Source organism: Ammodytes marinus (genome assembly GCF_949987685.1).
Source record: "Ammodytes marinus genome assembly, chromosome: 3".
NCBI lineage: Eukaryota > Metazoa > Chordata > Actinopteri > Uranoscopiformes > Ammodytidae > Ammodytes > Ammodytes marinus.
Window position 1 is genome coordinate 13,107,652 of NC_137232.1, and position 21,530 is coordinate 13,129,181.

General features: G+C 37.4%; 1 protein-coding gene across 1 annotated transcript in view; it reads right to left on the reverse strand.

Moving 5' to 3' along the window:
- The window catches only part of LOC307248325 (F-box only protein 40), a gene marked incomplete at both ends in the record, with an annotated part of 119,552 nt that extends 100,053 nt beyond the window's left edge, over nt 1–19,499 (reverse strand). Inside the window, one exon of the mRNA XM_080024728.1 lies at nt 19,380–19,499. Within this exon, the coding sequence (XP_079880854.1) occupies nt 19,380–19,499 (120 nt within the window). The remainder of the gene's footprint in view (nt 1–19,379) is intronic.
- Nucleotides 19,500–21,530: the final 2,031 nt, after the last annotated feature.

Sequence of the window (21,530 nt, forward strand, 5' to 3'; positions counted from 1 at the left end):
GAAATTATTCTACAGCCAAATCCAGTGTTTGTGAAAAGACAGTGAAACAGAAAAGGTTTGGCACAAGACCTGACACACACACACACACACACACACACACACACACACACACACACACACACACACACACACACACACACACACACAGAGCAGCCCTGTTAACTGTATTCTGACAGATACCGCCTCCATACACATTTCATCTCTCGGGAGAAAGGAGGCATAAGACTGGAACGTAGCATCTCGCGGTGTGGGCCTGCAGGATGCATGACTTAGTATTGTATGAAAGGTGACTTTAAAACACTTTCTATTCAGAAATGCCCACTGGATTGCCAGGGACATCACGGAGCATTCCAGCTATGAGTTAAAGGACACTAACACAAGCCTTGACTATACAACATTAACGCTGTAAATGTCATGTTTGGTGTGTAAATAAATAAATACAAAATGTTCATTCAATGTCCCTGACTCAGAAATCAAACGTACAGTAGTTTAAAAGGAACATCTAGTACAAAAACATATGTGATGTGGCAGGTGGAACATACAGTGTAATATTAATCCGTTTAAAAAAAGTATGAATGATGCAAGAACACAGGATTTAATATTTGTTAACATACATGTACAGAGGCTAGGTTGTGTATTAGCACAATTTTTTTTTTCAGCGCAAACACAATACGGACAGGTAGTGGATTGTGAGGAGATAATATTCACTGATTTTAACAAGAAGCAATTTTGACAAGAAGCGGTCTCCAGAATCACTGACTCCACCTTTAATCAAACAGCTGTAAGAGTATCCAGCAGATGAAAATAAGCCTTTGATAAGCTGCTCCCGATCGCTCAACAACTGGATATTCTTTAAAGTTTTAATTATTCAGCTCCTTAGAACAGACGCTACAGAGAAAAGCACAGTGAGCTGGAACAGACACACACACATCTACCGTATCAGCTTATAGCTTAATTGGTGCTTTTCCAAAGGGACACCATTCATGAAACGGCTTTAGGGACCATTCTCTATCTGCATGTCCTATTTATTACCCATTGTGCATATTTTCTTGTATGTCAGCCATTTTCCATAGCATATTTTACTAAAGTGTAACTTAATTCCAGGCAACATATTCAGTTTATATTATTATGATATGGCAATCAAATATGGGTTCAAATTTAGGAGACAAGATGGTCGTAAGCTTTACAAGTCAAGTCATGTTTTGCATGTCCTATTTACTAAAAGTGTGCAAAATGTATTACCTATGCAAGTTTTAATTTCTAGAAAAGTACAAGTACAATATATTATAGTGTATTGTCAACTATTTACCATAGCATATTTTAAAGTTTAACTTTCCAGTAAGACATTAGTTGTTTACACCTGTGTGATTGCAATCAGGGTTAAGTTTCAAGAGACTATATTCAATAGCATTACCTTTAAAGGTACCCTGGAGTTTTCTTGTATACAACAAACATTATGTTTTCATTCAGTTACGCACCTAAACTTGAGTGTATGTTATAACAAACATATCAAGTCCATACCCATCATCATGAAACATGACCATTTTTTATAGTATTTTAAATCCATTGTTGACATCCATATTATTAATTTTGTCATTTTCTTCCCTGCCTTTGCTGGCACTTTTCAGCAGTTATTGCCATTTTACTGCAACCCTCTTTTCTAGAGAATTGAGTGACATAATTGGCAGGAATATTACCATGACAATAGTGTATGTATGTGTCCTCATTCATGAGCTAAATACTCTTAGAAAAAAATGTGCATCATGTATAAAGAGGTCAAAAACTCCACAGGGACCTGGCAAGTGCTCCTCTTGTCATAACACATGGATGATGATGACATAACAAATATGCTGAAAAATCCTTCAAAATTCTTCAACATACTCACCGCTACTGCAGTTATTATTAAATGTGATTATGTCATACTGTACTGTTTTAAGTGATTTAAAGGCACAATGTGATATATAAGAGTATGGCAATTGTATTGGCATCTAGTGGTTATATTCTAGATTGCAACGCTCCCTTGGTAACCCCTGCCTTTGTCATAAATTACAGAAGCTACGGTGGCCTTCAAGGACAAAAAGCTATACTAAAGATGTTTATGCTCATATTTATTCTATAGTACTTCTTCTTCGTCTTCCAACAGGTGCATTCCCCCAGGACGGCCATTATACATAAAACGCGTCAGGCCGTTTAGTTTGTCCGTTCTGTGCTACTGTAGAAACATGGCAACAGCATGTTTTATGTTCAAGTGATTATACACTATCTAAAACATTCAAACATTTCTGGAAAGTCTGTGCTGAAAAATATATTTTACACAATGTACCTTTAAAGTCAAACTAAGCCAAATCCTTATGGGCTGTCATTATGTCAAAACAGATTATCTATTATCATATAGCCAGGCCTCATAATCATATTTTCAATAACACTAATTTCCAAGTTATTCATTACACTTAATGAAAATAGATTAAGCCAATCATGTGAAATGGAACTCCTTAATTCAGTTGGTAATATTAACCCGGCAAGTAGCATCACTATATTCCCCGTACGCTAAATGAGTGCACTTGTATCACCTAGGGAACCAGTGCAGCTGAGATCACATTCAAATACATTGTGAATTAATTAGATCTATACATCATCGCCACAAATGTGCCATGGGACTGGGTGCTATCGCCATGGGAATGAGCATGTGATATACAAACTCCTACTGTAGGTACATTCTAGTGGCTGCAGCAGTGCTCTACTTTCCAGCTGCTTCTCCTCTGGATACTTGGTCTGAAATAGTACAAATCATTGCAAAATATCAAAGTTGGGTTTCTTAATAAGCGTTTACAAAAATCTGATTGATAATAAATGTTTGTTAATATTTTAAAACGCATTTTAAAAAACAGCTTTTTTAACTGTCTAGACCGTTTGACAGGACTGTGTGGGCGTGGCCGTATCAAACGGTCTCTATGTCAACAGTCATTGTTTTTTATAGAATGTTCGGGCGGAGAACTGCCGTGATTGATTCAAAACGCTTATTTTGTCATAAGAACCAGAGCATAGCCCCGCCTCATCTAAACCGAATTTCTGTAAAGTTTCATCAAACTTAAATGACAATATCTTTCATTTGGATTGATACACATGCCTATAACTCTTTTCAGATGCTTTACTATCATGCAACTAACATAGCATGACATAGTTAGAAGGATTCCGTGGGTTTGGGTTTACAGGGACTTTAAAAAAGTGACCATATGATATAAAAAAAGGTTTCAAAATCTCTATCAGGAGCAGCACTCTCACATTTATATTAACAGCCATCGTTTAAGGGTGAGATGAGATTGCAGTTGTCCCTTTACGACCAGTTCTAATTCTATGGGCCATACTGTAGTTACCATAGCAACATTTGCCCCCTTGATTTTCACAGGGGGAAAATCAGGTCAGACTATGGCTCTGTGTTTGATAGCTTTTACTTTAAAGCTGGAGTCAGGGATTCTGGAGAACTCTTGTTGTCAAAATCACTTGTTTTCGGTTACAATCAGTGAATATCTCCTCATGATCCGCTACCTGTCTGTATACTGTGTGTGTGCTGGAAAAAAATCTGGTTTTAATAGACAGCCTAGGCTCTGTAAACGGGTATGTTGCTAGCTACAGTGGCCCCCTTTGTTAAGATAGCTCTTTACTTTTACTTCACAACTAAATATAATAATTGGGTTTCCTTTTTTCCAATATGCCACGCGACGGGCATCTCCGCTTCTTACCTTAATTGTTCTGCGCTCACTCAGACATAATTCAAAACATGAATTTTAATCAGGATGAAAAAAAAAAGCATCTTGGCTCATTCACAGACGTTGTTCCATCAAAGCAAGTCCTATTTAGAAGACCATCTGCATAGTTACATGTTTCTCCGTGCCTGCAGTATATGCCATTAGGGAAATGTATAGTTTGAAACTCAGCTATTTCATTGTTAAATGGATTTTGGCAAAGTTTGATGAGTGGGAGTAGTGTATAGATAACATCGTTAGACACTCATTAAACAGCGCTACATGTTTCACATGGAGATATATTTTAAGATGCTGTAACAAAGGAAAACTCAAGGAAACAACCTGTACTATTCAGCAGATTGAGCCTGCATTGTGTGAATAGCTCATATTAAGTAGGGCTACTGTTGCTTATAATGAGAGGAAGGATACATATTATCATCATAAGCATTACCCTAAGTTATTGTCAAATCAGATCAATGATGGATCAGATATTTATAAAGGAGAGGATCCGGCCATTTTTTTTACCTGGATATTTGAAACATTCTTGCTATTGCCTTGGCTGACAGTGTTGCTCTTTGAAACCTTTTCAATGAATATGTTGTTCTAAACTGCTGTTAGCCTATCCAATCTTATGTTTTGTAACTACATAATGTTCGTTTTAGTTTTGTGTATCCTTTTGCATCAGCACTGCTTTTAATGCACTACTTTACATAATAAGACCATCATTTGTACCTTTTCTTTGGTTGTCTGGGTTTATGTTTTTGTAGTTAACAGTGTATTTCATGCTTCGGCTGGTGTGTTAACTACTCTGACCCCAACTGTAGATATCCAACAATGCACTTTGAGAAATATCTCAAATTCAGCTGAGCTCATTTGAAGCAGCATTGTGACAGTCGATTCCTTTGAAATGGGACAAATTCAATGTGTGTGTGTGTGTGTGTGTGTGTGTGTTTGCGTATGTGTGTGTTTGTGTCTGCTTGCGTGTGTGTGTGTGTATGTGTATATTTGTGTGTGTGTGTGTTTGTCTGCCTGTGTGTGTGTGTGTGTGTGTATGTGTGTCTGTCTGTGTATATTTGTGTGTGATTGCAGGTGTGTGTGTTTTTTCTTGCTTGCGTGTCTGCATGTTTGTCTGTGTGTGTGTGTGTGTGTGTGTGTGTGTGTGTGTTTGTGTGTTTGTGTGTGTGTGTGTGTGTTTGTACATGATTGCGTGTCTGTGTGTGTATGTTTGTCTGGGTGCTCCAAACAGTAAAAAAAAAGAAAAGTACACATTTTCTCACAAAAGCAGAGCTTGGTTACATAGAAGGATAATAGAGAAGGATATTATGTCTGTGTTGATGGGCTATTGAGTGTGTGCCAGCCACTGCCTGTAGCAAAATAAATGTTTTCTCGTTTTTTAAAGTTGTTAAATTGGAATAAAATTGTTCATTCAAAAATTCCCCAAGGACGGAAAGTGTCTTAATACCTTAAAATAACTCAGTGCTTTCAGCGGCTGTGCCCTGAGTCGAGAATGAGATTTTATTTATTTAAAACAGGACGCATATTGATGAACATCTACATGTAAATATGCAATAATATAGCTAGTGGCTTAATTCCGATCCTAAGTCTATGTGGCAAGTTGATGTCAGTCATCATATCACAGTATTTTACATGTGCTATATTGGTGACAGAAAGGATTTTGATTACAACAGCTAAGAGACTGCAAAATGCAATTCATATCAGGCTGTATTGCATCATATACAAAAGTATCTTATAATAATTTCATAGGCTTAGGCAGTTGTATCCGCCGAAGCCAGTTATATGTAGTACATTCACTGCATTGTATGACCTTTGTGCTCCCACCGTCTGATATAAGACTTTGGATAAAACACAGACCCTGAGTCTGTGTTTTGAAGGTTAGGACATTGACACGCAGAGCTAAGAATCGGCCAACCAGTGCCACTACACTGGACCATCACTTATCATCTACTGCAGACCACTGTCACATCGTTTTCAGTTAGTTCATTACAACATACTATTACCGAATGACATGTTTTTATGAATGAATGCATACATAATTGAGCTCGGAAGTTGATCCAACATTGTTTTGTTCATGTGCGTCTTAATTCCCAGTCAACAACTGTGCTGCCATTTGAATATTTAAACATAACATAACTAAAATGGATAATTTAAACCTCCTACAATAACTTTCAAATGCTATTTTTATTTCTTCACTGCGACGCATCCTGCCGTCTCTCTTTGACTCGCTTCCTAAACAAATGCAAAGATATTTAGGACAACAGGCGCTGGCATTGTAAATACACTTCCATCGTAGCTTCTTTAAGTTACTAAAATGCTCACCGTTGTTTCCATGGAGTTAGCATCTGCTATGAGTAACACATTTGAATACTTGGCGAATGTCAGTGAAGACCAAAAGACAGGTGTCAATTCTGTTAGGTTTACTAGATGTGTTAAATTTGTGATGAGGTATGGATGTTAGAGTCCTCGAGGGAATGCTGTTTCAAAACAATGGGGATTGGAATGATCTTTTCAGGCTGCGGATACTCGGCTGCCATATTTTTTTTTCTTCTGACTGTAATCAATCAGGTCGACAATACCCACTGAAATATTTAGTAAGAATGATTTTCTGTTTACATGCTTCACAGTCCCAGCCTGAGAGGAACACTGTGGAACTCCCTATGTCCGATAAGCAGACTTATAAGCATCTGTTTCAGTTGTTTTTCAGTTGACAGTTGAGTATTTGAACCAAAGCAATAGGTTTTATTTTTTTATTTTTTTAGAGAGAATATACTGCCATTGGAGTTGAAACAGAAATATAAACAGGAGACGCACCATTTGTTTATTTTCCTGAAAAAAATAAATATATATTCAGGATATATATCACATGTTCAAAGGTCTCTAAGGAAAGAGATTCAGCGCTGTGGGAAGTGGCAGACAGTTCTTTTAAAAGGCAAACAATAGAAGAGAGAGAGAGAGAGGCACAGGCTCCCTAGGGAACACTTTTGCCTTTACAAATGAATGCCTATATGCAGTATACGCACAGAGAGGGTATGGATTGTTGAAATACAGAGTGCAAATGGAGAGACATTTACATGACAAAGTTTTCAATTCTTCAACTTGACTGAAAAAGGTTTAACCCACCCCTGTTAAAAGGTAAAGTAGTTCTGATGAAAATGTTACCAAAGCTCTGACTGAGCTCCTCTTAAAGCTGCATTTCTATCGGAGTAATATGGTAGATTAAAACATATAGTGATGGATAAGGTTGATATGATAAGGAAGATAAAATACAGGTATGGTTTTGGAAGTGCTATTATTTCAGAATAACTCTTTGGGAGAAATCTAGTTTGGTTAACTAAAGTAGGAAAAATAGTTCAAACTAATATGCAAAAGATTCTCAAATTGACAATTGAAAATTAATTTGAAAAAAATAGCTAAATACTATTAAGTCTCATGCCAGAATAGAGTTCATTATCAAAACTAAAAACTGTTCATTTGTTCCTCAGTAGTCATTCATTAACAGAAAATTACATTTTAATTACATTTGTTACTGAATATCAAATTTAAATCATTTGAATAATAACCAAATATTTTCACAAGTGAGCTGACAGTCCAGCTTGAATAGCCCCGGGCTCCTTAAACAGCGGGCAGGATGAAAGAAAAAGTCTACAGGGCTCGTCAATGGGGTTTTCAATTAGAGAATACATTCAAATTCAAATGAATTCCTCTCTTTTTATGGCCCCAGAAATGTTTGTAGTTTGAAGTTTCAGAAGTTAATTATACCAAAAATGGAAACAAAGTAATTTAAGTTATCGAATATATGCAAATATAAATGTAGAACTAACAGCAAACTACTGCAAAATCGTGTCAAACTACAATTTAAGTTATATGCAAAGTGATAATAAATAATCAAAATCGATCAGAAAACTAACCTGTTGGCTAGTCAAAATATAACTGAATAATAATGTAAAATCATGAATAAACTAACAACCCAAATAAAACATATATTTTTTAACATGCATCAAACAAATCACCAGCTGCTCTTTTGACCCAGTGAAGCAGACTAAAGGTTGCTCCTTGATTAAACTCAGGTGTGTGTGTGTGTGTGTGTGTGTGTGTGTGTGTGTGTGTGTGTGTGTGTGTGTGTGTGTGTAATCAGGCCTTTGCTGGCGGTTGGAGCAGGAGCGTGTGTCATTTTTTGCAGCAGCACTTAACTATATTCCAGCACATTTGCCCCTTACAATCTGCTTGTGCGAGTTTCACAGATGGGCATCTCTCTCTTTAAATGGCTGTCACACAAAATGACAACACACAAGAAATACAGCTTTCTTCAGATGGATCCAGGCTAATCGTTAGCACATTCTCAAGACTGTCTCATTAAGTCTTTTACCAGTTTAACATCTGTGACAACCCATTCTGTTGACTGTATTTGAGTCAGATTTTCGACACCTTCCATGACAGCTTGGTGGAATACTTGATTGAGTAGTTATCACAATACATGAATGATTACGTAAGGCTTAGATAGCAACACAATTTGTATGGCCTACTTTAGTGTAGATTAGAACTACTACTACCTTTAATAAAACAAATAGGGCAGGTGTTTCTGTTCAGGTTTACAGCTGCAGTCGTTTTCTCATGTCCAACTTCTTGCTATTTTGAGAATAAAGTTTTAAAAACAACACTGTCGTTTATCTGGTGCAACTCTCAATAGGCTTCTTGTGTGTTCATAGACTGTATAACGTTTTAAAACACTTTCCTGGGGTTAATTGTTTAGAACTTTTCCAATTAAATAATTGGTTTACCGATGAACATATATTTATTTTTAAACTGCTAAATTTGTTTGGCTTTATCAACAGTTAATTAAGGGTTGGGAATGAATACGCTTTGGCTTCCTCTATCAGACATATACAAAGAAATAATTTATAAATATTGTTTATGGCACTTTATAGATATTATTCTTTTTCAGTTTGCTGTTTCAGACTTGTTTTTTTTTATATATTTTTCATTCTGTTTGAAATAAAGGAAAAAATAATGTGTTTAATATCTTACCATGTCTGCATTCACTGAAATACCGATCCAGTAAAATACTTTGTATCAAGTGTAGCAAATTAACTCTAATTGAGTAAATTGACCAATGGACACGATATAAAATCATGGCCAATGTCTGGTGTCCTTTCTGCAATCTGCTGTCTGCACTATTTGAGCTTGACTAAAGAATAGTTGGTAATTGCAAAAACACTTGCAAAGTCACTTTCACAACAAATTGCTCTGGCAAAGAGGTTTGCAAACTTTGTGTGCCTATACGCACACATAAATAAGTCAATTTTCATCAGATATTTATGTGTGCTCTCCTATTGGTATTGAAACTAAACTATAGCAAGCAGGTTTCCAATTATTGTTAACACAATAACACTAACAAAGCAAGTCGGTATATTAAGTTGACATTTTGCTATCCGTTTTTGCTTTTAAAGATAAGATAACTGGGGGAAAATGGACGATATTGTTTTACCACAACAGCATGAAGTGGGTTTGTCTGTACCAGCATGAATCAGGCCACAGGCAGTTCCATAGAAATGTTCCATCTAAAGTGTATTGATCCGTTACAAGACCACAGATAAGGACTAGATCCATATACTTGCTTATTCAAATATCACATTTCACCAAGAGCATTCATACTCTATGTAAATAGGTTTTAGAACATTGGCAAATAATGTTTTGAAATCAGAACTGTCTCAAGTTGTATATTGTATTTAGCAACCCTACATGCACTATTAAGGGCAGACTGTCACTGTGTATGCACTGTGTACATCCAAACTATTGGTTCACACAATAAGCGAGAATTATACAGTGTTTGATTGTTCAACCAGTTTGGTTCTCTGTCACGCCTATCGTTTCCTCTGGTTCAAATGAGTTGTTAAATTGGTGAAGAACCTAAATTCAGCATCACAAGCCATGTGATAATGTTCTCTTCACTCATTGGTCAGATGTGTCTAGGGGGCAGGATCAATAATGTAGTTCCTGAACTGTTCTACAATTGGTCAGAATTGCAATGCATGACAACTACAGAAATAAACTACAGGAAGTATATTGTCTTCCTCATCCCATAATGCATAGCGTAGCTGGAATCCAGTAGTTTGTTTAGTCTAAAAATACTAAGTGCTTCCTGCAGTTTGGTCGAACACAGTACACTCACTCTCTCACCACAAACAGACTGCACTACAGTTAGTTTGGAAGCATACCAAGACCACTTCTTTAACAAGGTCTCGGTACGCTTTTTTGGTCCGCTTTTGGTGTGCTCCCTAATATGGCTACTGTGCACTCACCTAAACAAATCTCCGCAAAGGTGGAAACAAAGCCAATTTGTTTCAATCGAACCAAAGGGCAGGTGTGAAAGCGCCCTGAGTTGTAATGTACCAAGCCCCACTATACTATATTAGGGACGTTTGGTATCATGAATTGTCTGGGATCATGGATGTGTCACTGAGGGCTCAAATGCTCATAAACAGTTGAATGTTTGAATGCCTTTTTACGGCATATGAAAAAAAAGACTTGCTTATCTTCCCTTTCCTTCAAATTTAAAGACAACACTTGGTTTCATGAGGCATGGTGAAATAGCTTGATACATCATTTTTATGCCACGTTTCAAACTTTAACAGCCTCCATTGTCGCGTGTTGCTCCCCTGGCAACCATCGCCATATATAGCTCGTTCAGTGTGACTCTCTTGGGTCGGCTTCTGCATTAAAATAAAGTGACATCCTAGTTATTCAAATATAATAATGTAGCACATTGTTTGGGAGATAGGGGTGAGTGTACAGGCTCTGATAATGTCAATCACATAAATCACTTGTTTACTTTTTTGCATATTATGGGTTTGGCTAGTAACATTATCATTTCAGCGGTCTCAGGGGACTATCATGACAAGACAGTTGGCCTTTAAAAACCGGACGTGACATTTTAGAATTTGCATAATCAAGCAAGGATGCAGTTATTGCTTGATTCTGTTGTATACATTGAATCAGCTGTTTGGTTAAGGGGCAACATTGTATTACAGAGTGCAGTTTTGATATATATCATGCTATGCCATTGTGTTGAGTTTAAGTTTGAGCAATTACAAATGTATTATGAAGCATTTACAAAAGTATTTATTTGTTTTTTTTAAGTGACAGATATGTCCATCTCTTTTTACACAGACAGACAGACAGACAGACAGACAGACAGACAGACAGACAGATAGATAGATAGATAGATAGATAGATAGATAGATAGATAGATAGATAGATAGATAGATAGATAGATAGATAGATAGATAGATAGATAGATAGATAGATAGATAGATAGATAGATAGATAGATAGATAGATAGATAGATAGATAGATAGATAGATAGATAGATAGATGGATACCCCTCCCTCATTCCAGTCACTTGCGTGAAACCCTGCATTGATTCTTGAAGCAATTATGAATATCACAACATCAGGCACAATCATTTCATTACAATTTAGCTTTATCAAAAATGCCTAATTTATTTAATATAATAACTATCCACACAATCAATAACTGGCTGACTGCGAGGCAAGTTCGATATCATTTCTGACTTCTGTGAAAGTTAGTTTTCAAAGGAGAGGGGTACTATTATACAGAATAAAATGTCTTTTTTTAGTTTTAGGTATTCCGTCTTAACCTATTTTCCCCAAGTCATCTCAGCTTGCCCTGAATTCCCTTTGCTCGACTTCACTTCATGTATGTGAGTGTGCTACTGCTACTCCAGTACTTGAAGTACTTTGAAGTGTCACACTAGTCTTTTCATATTCCTGTCTCCTCTTAAGACATATTAAGCATTTCAGGCACATTGCTCTGCACTTATCACAACAGAGACCTTCACTGGGTTGCACTTGTCATTTTGCCACTGTTAAAGGTAGGCATGGATATCGATTGATAACCGATTTCAAGGTATATCGCAGTTTGAAAAAGTCAAGGTTTAAAAAACGCTATTATTTTCTGTCATACAGAAATATAATGTTAACATTTTAAGTTTATTAATGTTCAGAATGTTCTTGCGACACATAAATGTGTTAATTTGAAATGTCTTAGTAAAAAACAACAATTTTGTTATCCGTCTGAACACACTTATCTATTTTAAACAACATCAAGAATATTCCGAACATTAATACACTTGTATAATAATACAATAAATAATTGAATTTCTCTCAACAACATTTTAAGTGAGTAGCTCAACCCGGTTTTTAGAGACACGCTCACCTTCTCGAACGCATACTGTACGTATTTCAGGCACATTATCACGACCGCCCATCACTGGTTCACACATGTCATTTTCCTCTCCTGTGAAAGGTGCGTGGCCTGCTCAGGTGTGCTCTCTCTTTCTCTCTATCTCTGTCTCACCATAATTGCCTTTTGAGCGTCCCGCGGGTAATTGTCTTTTGATTGAGGTCATCAGGACAATTAAAACCGTTGGGGGGTGAAGAGTGGCAGCTAGAGACTGCAGACAGTTTATACCAGGTGCTACAAAGGCATGAACAAAACGTACAGACAAGATAATTGCGCTACCGGGGGAGGGGGGGACCCACTCAAGTCATGGCAGGACATTGTATAGAGAATGGCTTTGTCCATACACTGCTTTATTATAGTGTGGTATTAATCGTATGGCTTTTTAAAAATCTATTTAGAGAAGCGGGGGCGGTGTCATCAGTGATCACAGCTTAATTCTCATGTGGTATGGCGGTTATGTCATGAATTCATTTGAACTGAGACCAGATGGCACGGTGGGCTATGCATTTTTTGTGAACGTGTGAAATTGGTTCCCAAAGGCCAAGTATATATTGACATGGCTCTAAACATACATGGAGCCGCTGTGCTGGCAAAAAAAAATAAAGATGCAGTGTGTAATTAGGTGTCGTTTAGTGGGGAAAATCTAGATTGCGATGCTCCATCTCTACCCCTATACCTCTACTGTGCACAAGCTATGGTGGCCTTCAAGGACAATAAGCTAGTTACTAAAGATTGCATCATCCACCACTACTGCCTCACGTCTGTCCACAATATCAAGTGATGAGGTGAAGATGTAGTTTGTTATTTATTCAATAGTACTTCTTCTTGGGCTTCCAACAGGTGCATTTCCCCAGGACGCCCACTATATACAAACACGTGTCAGGCTGTTAAGTTTGTCCGTTCTGTGCTACTGTAGAAACATAGTGTTTATTTTCAACAACTATACACTAATTAAAACATACATTGGAATATTACATTACAATTTTTCCAAATTCCCTTTATACACATGTGTGCCTGTAACAATGCTGTCACACAATAATAATAGCAAAATCCAATTTGAATGGTGAAAAAATGACTTGTGTACATTTCTCCTTATGCTTTGCATGTCTACAAAAGCATCATGCTGTTATATATCAAACAAGACTGGATATCATTATTTCACCTTTTTTTTTTGTTGCTGTGGAGGCCCCTTCGGGAAAAAGCTGTTGTAATTGAAATGCTGGTTCTTATAGGGAAAAAGACACATCGCTCAGCCGAGTTTTTGCGGTTTTGTCAAAATGGGGTCAGTAGTTTTTCCGGGCTGTCGCTTGTGACGAAGGAGATGGAGACGGATAAACTGTTGAAATAATGAATAGGGAAAAGTGTTTCTGTGGCAAGTCACACGTCGTTTGCTCCGACTGTTAAGAGTCGGGGGGATGTCAGGTATGACGCCAGAGTTGGAAAATATGCGCTCATTCATTCCTTATGTGTGACAATCACATTTTATTTTATATATACATTTTTTTGTTGTATCTGCCGCTCGCCATTTCTCTGTGCACCAGTGAAGCGTAGGCAGAACAAAGTTGTCATTTCTCTGTGGCTGTGTGTGGGAGCTGCTTGGATAGAGCTGTTGTACTAAAACACACAACACTAAAGACTTTAACTGTGGTTGGGTAAGGTTTTTCAAAGCTGTAGTTTTATGTTTTTTTCTTGTTGTGATGACGTATTGCCACGCTACCAAAAATAACTTTAAATGTCTCCATTACAAATAGTGGAGGCAATTATTCAGCTTATGCTTTTGGCGAATAAAGTAAATCTTATCCATATACTTTAAGTTTTTGAGCTATTTTTGATTTGACCTAACTTTAAGAAATCCTTTGTAGGTGAAATTGAAGGCAACGATCAGAGGTAGCAGTAAGCAGATACATTGATACACCACTTAAAGGTGGAGTCAGCGATTCTGTAGAATATCTGTTGACAAAATCAGTTTGTGTCAATATCTGTGGATATCTCAACTGAGTGCTGAAAAAATTGTCTGGTGTTAATACACAGCATAGGCTCTGTAAACTGGTATGTCAACAAATGGGGGGCCACTGTAGCTACCAAAATGCTTATTTACAGAGCCTACAGGCTGTGTATTAACACTGGATTTTATTTTCAGCGTACACTCAGGACAGCGTACACTTGTGAGCAGATATTCACTGATTTTGACATAAGTGATTATGACAACAAGCGTTCACCAGAATCAAAAAACATATCACAGGCTTGAGGACGTATCGCTGACACTAATGGTCATCCACTTTTTTTTTTCTTTACTCGTTTGACCCTATTTCAACAGATGTCTCTGTATTTGAGGAAAACAACTGCCTGGCACCCCAATGACAGGGTGACAAAAATAGCTATGGCACAGTTCGCCTATTTTTGTAACCTTTCCAACTTCTGACAGGGAAATACATACAGAACCGCACTACTCAGTGGAAACAAGGCATTAGGGAAACTGAAAGCTGCGATTGCACAGTCAGTATGTAAACCGCCACCATAATCTGGAATGTGCCGTGGAAAAAATGAAGAGACCACTCCAAATGTTGTGTCTCTTGTTTTACTATTTATAGGCATATGTTTTAGTAGAATGAACATTTTGGTTTTATTTTATAAACTACTGACAACATTTATACCAAATTCACAATAAAAATATTGTCATTAAGAGCATTTCCATGAAGTAATGTAGAGATGAAGATTGAAGAAAAATCCAGACTGGTCCATTTTTTTCCGCGGCTGTATGTTGCTAGACTTACAGGTTGCAGTTGTATCTTTGCCATCAATGTCTGATTGTAACTGATACAGAGTAGTGTGTGAATCACAGTTTAAAAGCCGCTAGTTGACACCACTTATAAAGAACGCTTGTTCATGGTTAATGTATGTTACTGAAATTGTTCTTGAAGACAATTTATACAGGAATTTGACATCACAGGCACTATTCAGATTATTTTTGAACTGCGCTTATTGAGTACAAGCCTCCGTGCCTCTCTGAGCTGTGAATCCCGAGCATCAACACTTGAATCGGCGATGTCATCAGGTGACCTTTCTGGAGCTAGAATGAATTAATGAAGGATTCCATGGGCTCAGAGGAATCTTTCATGTTTTAAATATTGCATCTTAATGAGTTGGATTTGAATGGATCAGCTGTGTCCCTGTGTCCCAGTCAAAAATCACTGTAGTCGCTGTCGAAAATGTCCCAAGAGTTGTGTCGTTATTCACCGTCTACTAAGCAGCAGGCCTAGGACTTGGCGCCTGTACATTACATAATTGCAACAGTCAGATTCTTTGCTTTTGAGGGAGAGATTTTTCATATTCAGATTAATAAACCGTGGAGTAAGTACAGCGGCGTTACACCGTTGATATGTTTGAAAAGGTGTATGTGCCTTTTCAGTTGTCAGTGTGTGAAATTCGAATAATAGTCAGAAATAATCTGTTATAATCCAGAAATGTGAAGTCATTTCGGGGCACACATCCGACCGTGACTGATTTGGTTGGGGAATTTTCCTCCTGCAAACATAGCGTGCTAGCTGAAACCTTGGCTCACTACAAAGTCAAAAGAGTATGTAATGTTTCGAAGCAGAGAGCGGACATACATTTGATACTTAAGGTTTTTTACCCATTTGCTGACTGACTCGATTCACACACGCACACACACACACACACACACACACACACACACACACACACACACACACACACACACACACACACACACACATACACACACACATACACACACACACACGCACACACACACACACACACACAAACTGCACTCTCTTGGGTCCCCAGCAACACACACATTTGAAGGCGTTTGGATGAACGATTTGGGAGATATAGAAGGACAGACAAACACACACACACACACACACACACACTCTCTCTCTCTCTCACACAAACATACACACACACACGCACACACTAAGAGATGCCATGCAAAGTTTGAAAATCCCTCAAGGCGTATATAGTATAGGTATAGAGTAGAGTATCCTGTTCCAATCCAGTGTTAAATGGCGTGGGCCACGTTTTAATAGCTGTGCGGTGATGGTGTGAGGCTATGGATGTGATAAAAAAATAATACATGTAGTTGACATGGAGACTGATAAGACTAACCCCAGTCACACATAAACAGAGTGTGTTGAGATGATGGAAAAATCGAAATCGAAATACCAATATGTGAACGGCTGTTATATGGTTCTGTAAAATAACGTTAAAGTTAGTTTTGTAATTAACTTGTTGAGTAAAGGTTACATACCTTTTCTCAACACGTTAATTAAACAGCAAATTCATTTCAGCTGGAACTATTGCCTGAAATTGGCTTTTCCAATTAATTAAGTTGCATATTATTTTTTGGAATGTGTGATTATGTGTTTATCGGATATATTGGCACAATTAGAACTTAGGGAACAATAGTGAAAAAAGACGAAAACAGAGCAGTAGCCTAATGTATAAATGTGTAGCAGACAAGAGGTGAACACAGACAGACACGGCTTGTAATAGGCTGCAAACGCCACAACCTTCTTTATAACTACATTTTTTAGACTTGTTTTAATCTAGTAGCGATGTTCTTCTATGTATATTTACTCACACATTTACTAAGTTGTTCCATTGGCAAACGTTTCATAAATTAAGTGCTTTGAGTTAAGAGTTCAATTGTGCCTTATCTACAATGTTTACTTCATCCATATTCCCCCTGCCAGTCTGAAAAATTGTGAAATTCCAAGCACTTCTTCGACATTCACCATTATCCTTTCTTACACCCTGTCCATTTTATAAGTCGTTTTTTAAGAGTTTGCAATGGCTTTTACATGACGTTAGCTCGAGGCTAATCTAGAGAAAAAAATGTCCTTTTAACAAAGGGGTGTGTTTTGGTTCAAAGAGTGAAACGGCTTTGAGAGTAATCCCTGTATTATCATGTTTTAACTTCATTCCCATTGCACCCAGATTAAAAACCAACAGCGCGTGTAACAAGACTCATTCTAAAGAGCTTAGTAGCTTGTTTACGGTGAAATACAAAAGGTAATGTTTGCTGGGTTTTTTGTTAATACTTGAAGAAGTTCCCATGATTTGATTTGATTTTTATCAGTTCAATTAATAATTTATTGTGACTTTTATATAATTTTAAATATACTGGAAACTATGTCATTTTGAGCTCCCTATCAGGAAGCAGCAGATAAAAAAAAACAGTTTAACAAAGATGTATTGCCATAAACGTGTTAACCCTGAAAAGTTGCCGCTCTTGTTAACACTACAGCCATGGAGGATGACTATAACCAGAGTTAGCAAAGTAACTTAAAAGGAAAAATGCTTGTCTTGAACATAATGACATGTACAACTGCTTTAACATTTGCAGGTGAACGTACATTGTGTAGAAGTGGATAGTGAGAGGAGAACCTGTATTGTCCAGGTCTTACTGTCACTGTACAATGAAGCTTTGAAGTAGGTCAATGTACGCTCACAGGCTTGAGGCTTATGAGCTCTTTGAATGAACTCAGCTTGCTGTCAAAAGATGCTCCTGTGTCTAGTTGTTGCACGTTTGTGTCCGCCTAAAATATAAACCAATGTATCTTACCGTACAACATTGTCAACCAAATTAGTGATACGACTTTAATTGTGCACTGTATCATGATGTATAAGATCTATGCAAAAAATAAATATTTGTGATGTTATTTTTTTTTATTGCCTACAAGTATTTGTGTATTCCTAATGTGAGTTCAGATAGGAATATACAGTATCTTTATTTTTTTAATAAATTTTTAGACATTTTTAAGGAAGAATTTTGTTGAAATGAAGCTGGACAAATATGTATTTTATGTATTTTCAGACTGTAAGTCAAAAAAGTTAGTATTTAAATTGTCTTTCAATAGGCACTGTTCTTATTAAAAGCTAAAAGGGATTTGTCCTGCATAAAATCTCTGTGGACTACACCAGTGTCTTCCAGTGTTCATGTCATAATATCTACAAATCAATGAAACAGCGAAGTCTACAGACAAGTACCATAGAGAGTAGTTAAGTGTCTCTTGCCCACTGCCACTTATACATGTGTATGATGATTACAATCAAATGATAAGTGAGGGGAAGGCAAATGTTAGCTTAGGTGATTGCTAGCGTGTGCTGCTACGATTAGCTATATTAAATATGTTACCAGTTCTAAGCTACCACTCTTGTAACCACTTTTGCAATCACTACAACCCTCGACCACGTATTATCGTCATAAGAACCAATTCCACAGTGGGTGTAAGGGTTTTGATTTAGTGACCATAAGAAGAACACAATGTAAGACCATGTTTACCCATTTTTGGTTCAAATATAAAAATACACTAAATTGTGTTTTTTGACTCACAATAATTGTTTGTAACCTTGTTGAAACAGTCGAAAATCAAAGAACCATGCCTCATCCAACTAGCGGTACATCGATGGCTACATTTAGAAACAGTAGGAGTTACAGTAATGAATTAAATAAATTAGATCATGCTTTCAGAATAATGCAAAAGTAAAAGGTCATGAAGAAGAAATAGAAACAAATTGTGTAAATGACAAACATAATTGTATTACTGTATTTTCGTTTTGTGTGTGTGTGTGTGTGTGTGTGTGTGTGTTTGTGTGTGTGTGTGTTTGTGTGTCTGCATGCGTGCGTGCGTGCGTGCGTGCGTGTGTGTGTGTGTGTGTTGCTTGTGTGCTGTCAGTAAATAGTGCCTTACAGTACTGAGATGGCACTGATTCATTTTTGGTTCTAATCCTGAAATAGACTTAAAGTCCTCTATGCACAAGATGTCTGATAATTGGAATTGGTGTCAACATGAGATGAAGGGATTTGGAAATCATAATTACAATCAGGATCAAGGTATAAGAGGATTATATATGTCGCCATGGCCACCGCTGCCATTAATAACCTGACCTTTGTTGTTCTAATACTAGGGCTGTCAAGCGATTAAAAAAAATAATCTAATTAATTACAGGCTCTGTGATTAATTAATCTAAATTAATCGCATACTTTTATGACACTTTTATACCTGTTTGTAAACAGCTTTATAGCCTACTACAGTTTGTTTCTCTGTCTCTCTCTCTCTCGCGCTCAAATTATAGAAATGTTAAATCCATGACTCATATTATGAGCATGAATTTAGAACGTGGTTAGGGTTGCTCGATTTTTATGCTTGTATCCTGTTTGTGAAACCTCAGCCTGGTTTGCTGTGTTACGGTGTACTATAGTGTAGTGTGTGTTTGTGTGTGTGTGTGTGTGTGTGTGTGTTTGTGTGTGTGTGTGTGTGTGTGCATATGTGTGTGTGTGTTTGTGTGTGTCTGTGCATTTGTTTCATGTATAACACTGTAACATGCCCTGTGGAAACGCAACAACATAACTGTCAGTTTGCCGTGTTGCTTCCTGAGCTCATTAATAACCATCTGGCTTCGCTCTGATCGCATGGAGAGCAGTGTGGCAGCAGCATCCAGCTCCATAGCTCTGTAATGATTTATTAACTAGTCAACTGGCCCTTCCTTCATAGTAAGATTCACTGGTTCACTTTCATTTACAAGACCCCTCTCTGCCGATCACCTCACCGAAATAAAATGGAGCACACAACCTTGTCGGAAAGTTCTAGGAAAGTATGGAGTAATGAAATATATTGATCTGTTTTGAATGGCTCGGTGACGGCTTTAGCCAAAGGCGGGAGGCATAATATTTTGTCTGCCCGTCCGTCTGGGCCATTCTTGTGAACATAATATCTCATCAATGCTTTGAGAAAATTTCCTTCAAACTTTGCATTAATATAAATACTCTAAGTCAAGGATGAACTGATTAGATGTCGGAGGTCAAGGTTATTTTGACCGTACGCCTCAAGAACGCAACATCTCAAGAACGCTTTTAGGGATTGTCGTCAAATTTGGCACAATCTCACACTTTGATTAGAGGATGAACTGGTTAGATTTTGGAGGTCAAACGTTGATTTCACTGTGAGCTCGCGTTTTTGTGAGCGAGATATCTCAAGAACACCTTGAAGGATTGTTTTCAAACTTTACATGAATGTCAATTCTGACTCAAACATGCCCTGTGTTCCAAATCGCATACTCTTTCTTTTTTCTATTCTACATACTTCATCCGACGATAAAACTAATCTAGTGAGGATGCAGTAGGCATACTATTGGGACATATATTACTCTCCCATTTCATCATAACATTGCTCCTTGATCTTGCCTCTTGCTTTTATATCCGTCGCATCCCCGTTTGTTTTCATATGGAGGCTCCGTTGATGTGACGTCACTTCAGGTTCACACTGGATTGTGGGTCAGAATCGCCCAAATAGGATGCTGTTTTCAACACTTAAAAAATCTTGGCCAAATGTAGTAGACAACCGGATCTTTCTAACCATCCTAAATTTTGCCACAAAAATCAGGACATACTGAATCTTTTTTCTACCGTACTAAATAGTAGAAAGTATGCGATTCGGAACGCAGGGATGAACTGTTTTAATTTAGAGTTCAACGGGTGGCATTTTGCCATAGTGTAGCTTCTTAGGAGCTTTTACCTTCTTTAAAGAGTCTCCACAGTACTTTCACCGTTCAGGCAATTGTAGACGGTGGTTGTAGTTGTAGATTATTCCATAGAATAGCATACAGAGGAGATTTATCTTTCCTTGGAAACACAGCCATTAAGATAAGCATCTCTCTAAGATATGTGCTTTCTCCATTGGACCAATTCAGTGGTTTTTAGCCTGCATCAAAGCCTGTGTGCATTAGGGAAATTATAAGAAAAGTGGACGCATGCTATCTTAAATTGGGATCTTTTTTTTTTAAAATCTTTATTACATTTGTCATTTCCTGCCAATTATTTCATGTTTTGTTGGCATGGTTTTTCGTATCTAATTGAGCCCACTTGACTTTTTCATACCACTATGCTCTAAAACGAAAGCCTATATTTTTGGGCTTGTCTCTTGAATCAAAACCATTTTTCTCTCAGCCCGTATAAAGTACATGGTTGACTGGAAAGTGAAAGCTGAGTCTAACAAATGACAGTCAATGTATGGCAGAGTTGTGTAAGACACTCTGCAGTCAAGTAGGGTGAACTTCAGGTTGTCTGGGTGTAGAAGCAACTCTATTTGATAAACACAAGGGACAAGTGTTCTCTCACAATCAAACTCAAACTGAACAGTAGACACAAGAGATTCACATCCCCAAACCCAGTTAACTGTAATCATAGGGAAGTAGGATTTTCAACATAATGCATTGATCTCTAAACATTGTGTCATTCCATCTACATTTACTGTAATTGTAACTTTTATTTTACAACTCATTTATTTTTGTACATGTCCCTTGTAACTTAAAGATGGAGAAAGTGCTGCTGAAGAATGCTTGTTCTCAAAAAAAATGTTGTTCATACACAGCCTAGGCTCTGCAACATTTTGGAATTGTCCTGCAATGTTTCTGCAAAACAGCCTCACTTTAAAAGGACAAGCATAGAAGTACAGATAGACGTCTGCCTGTAGTACAACC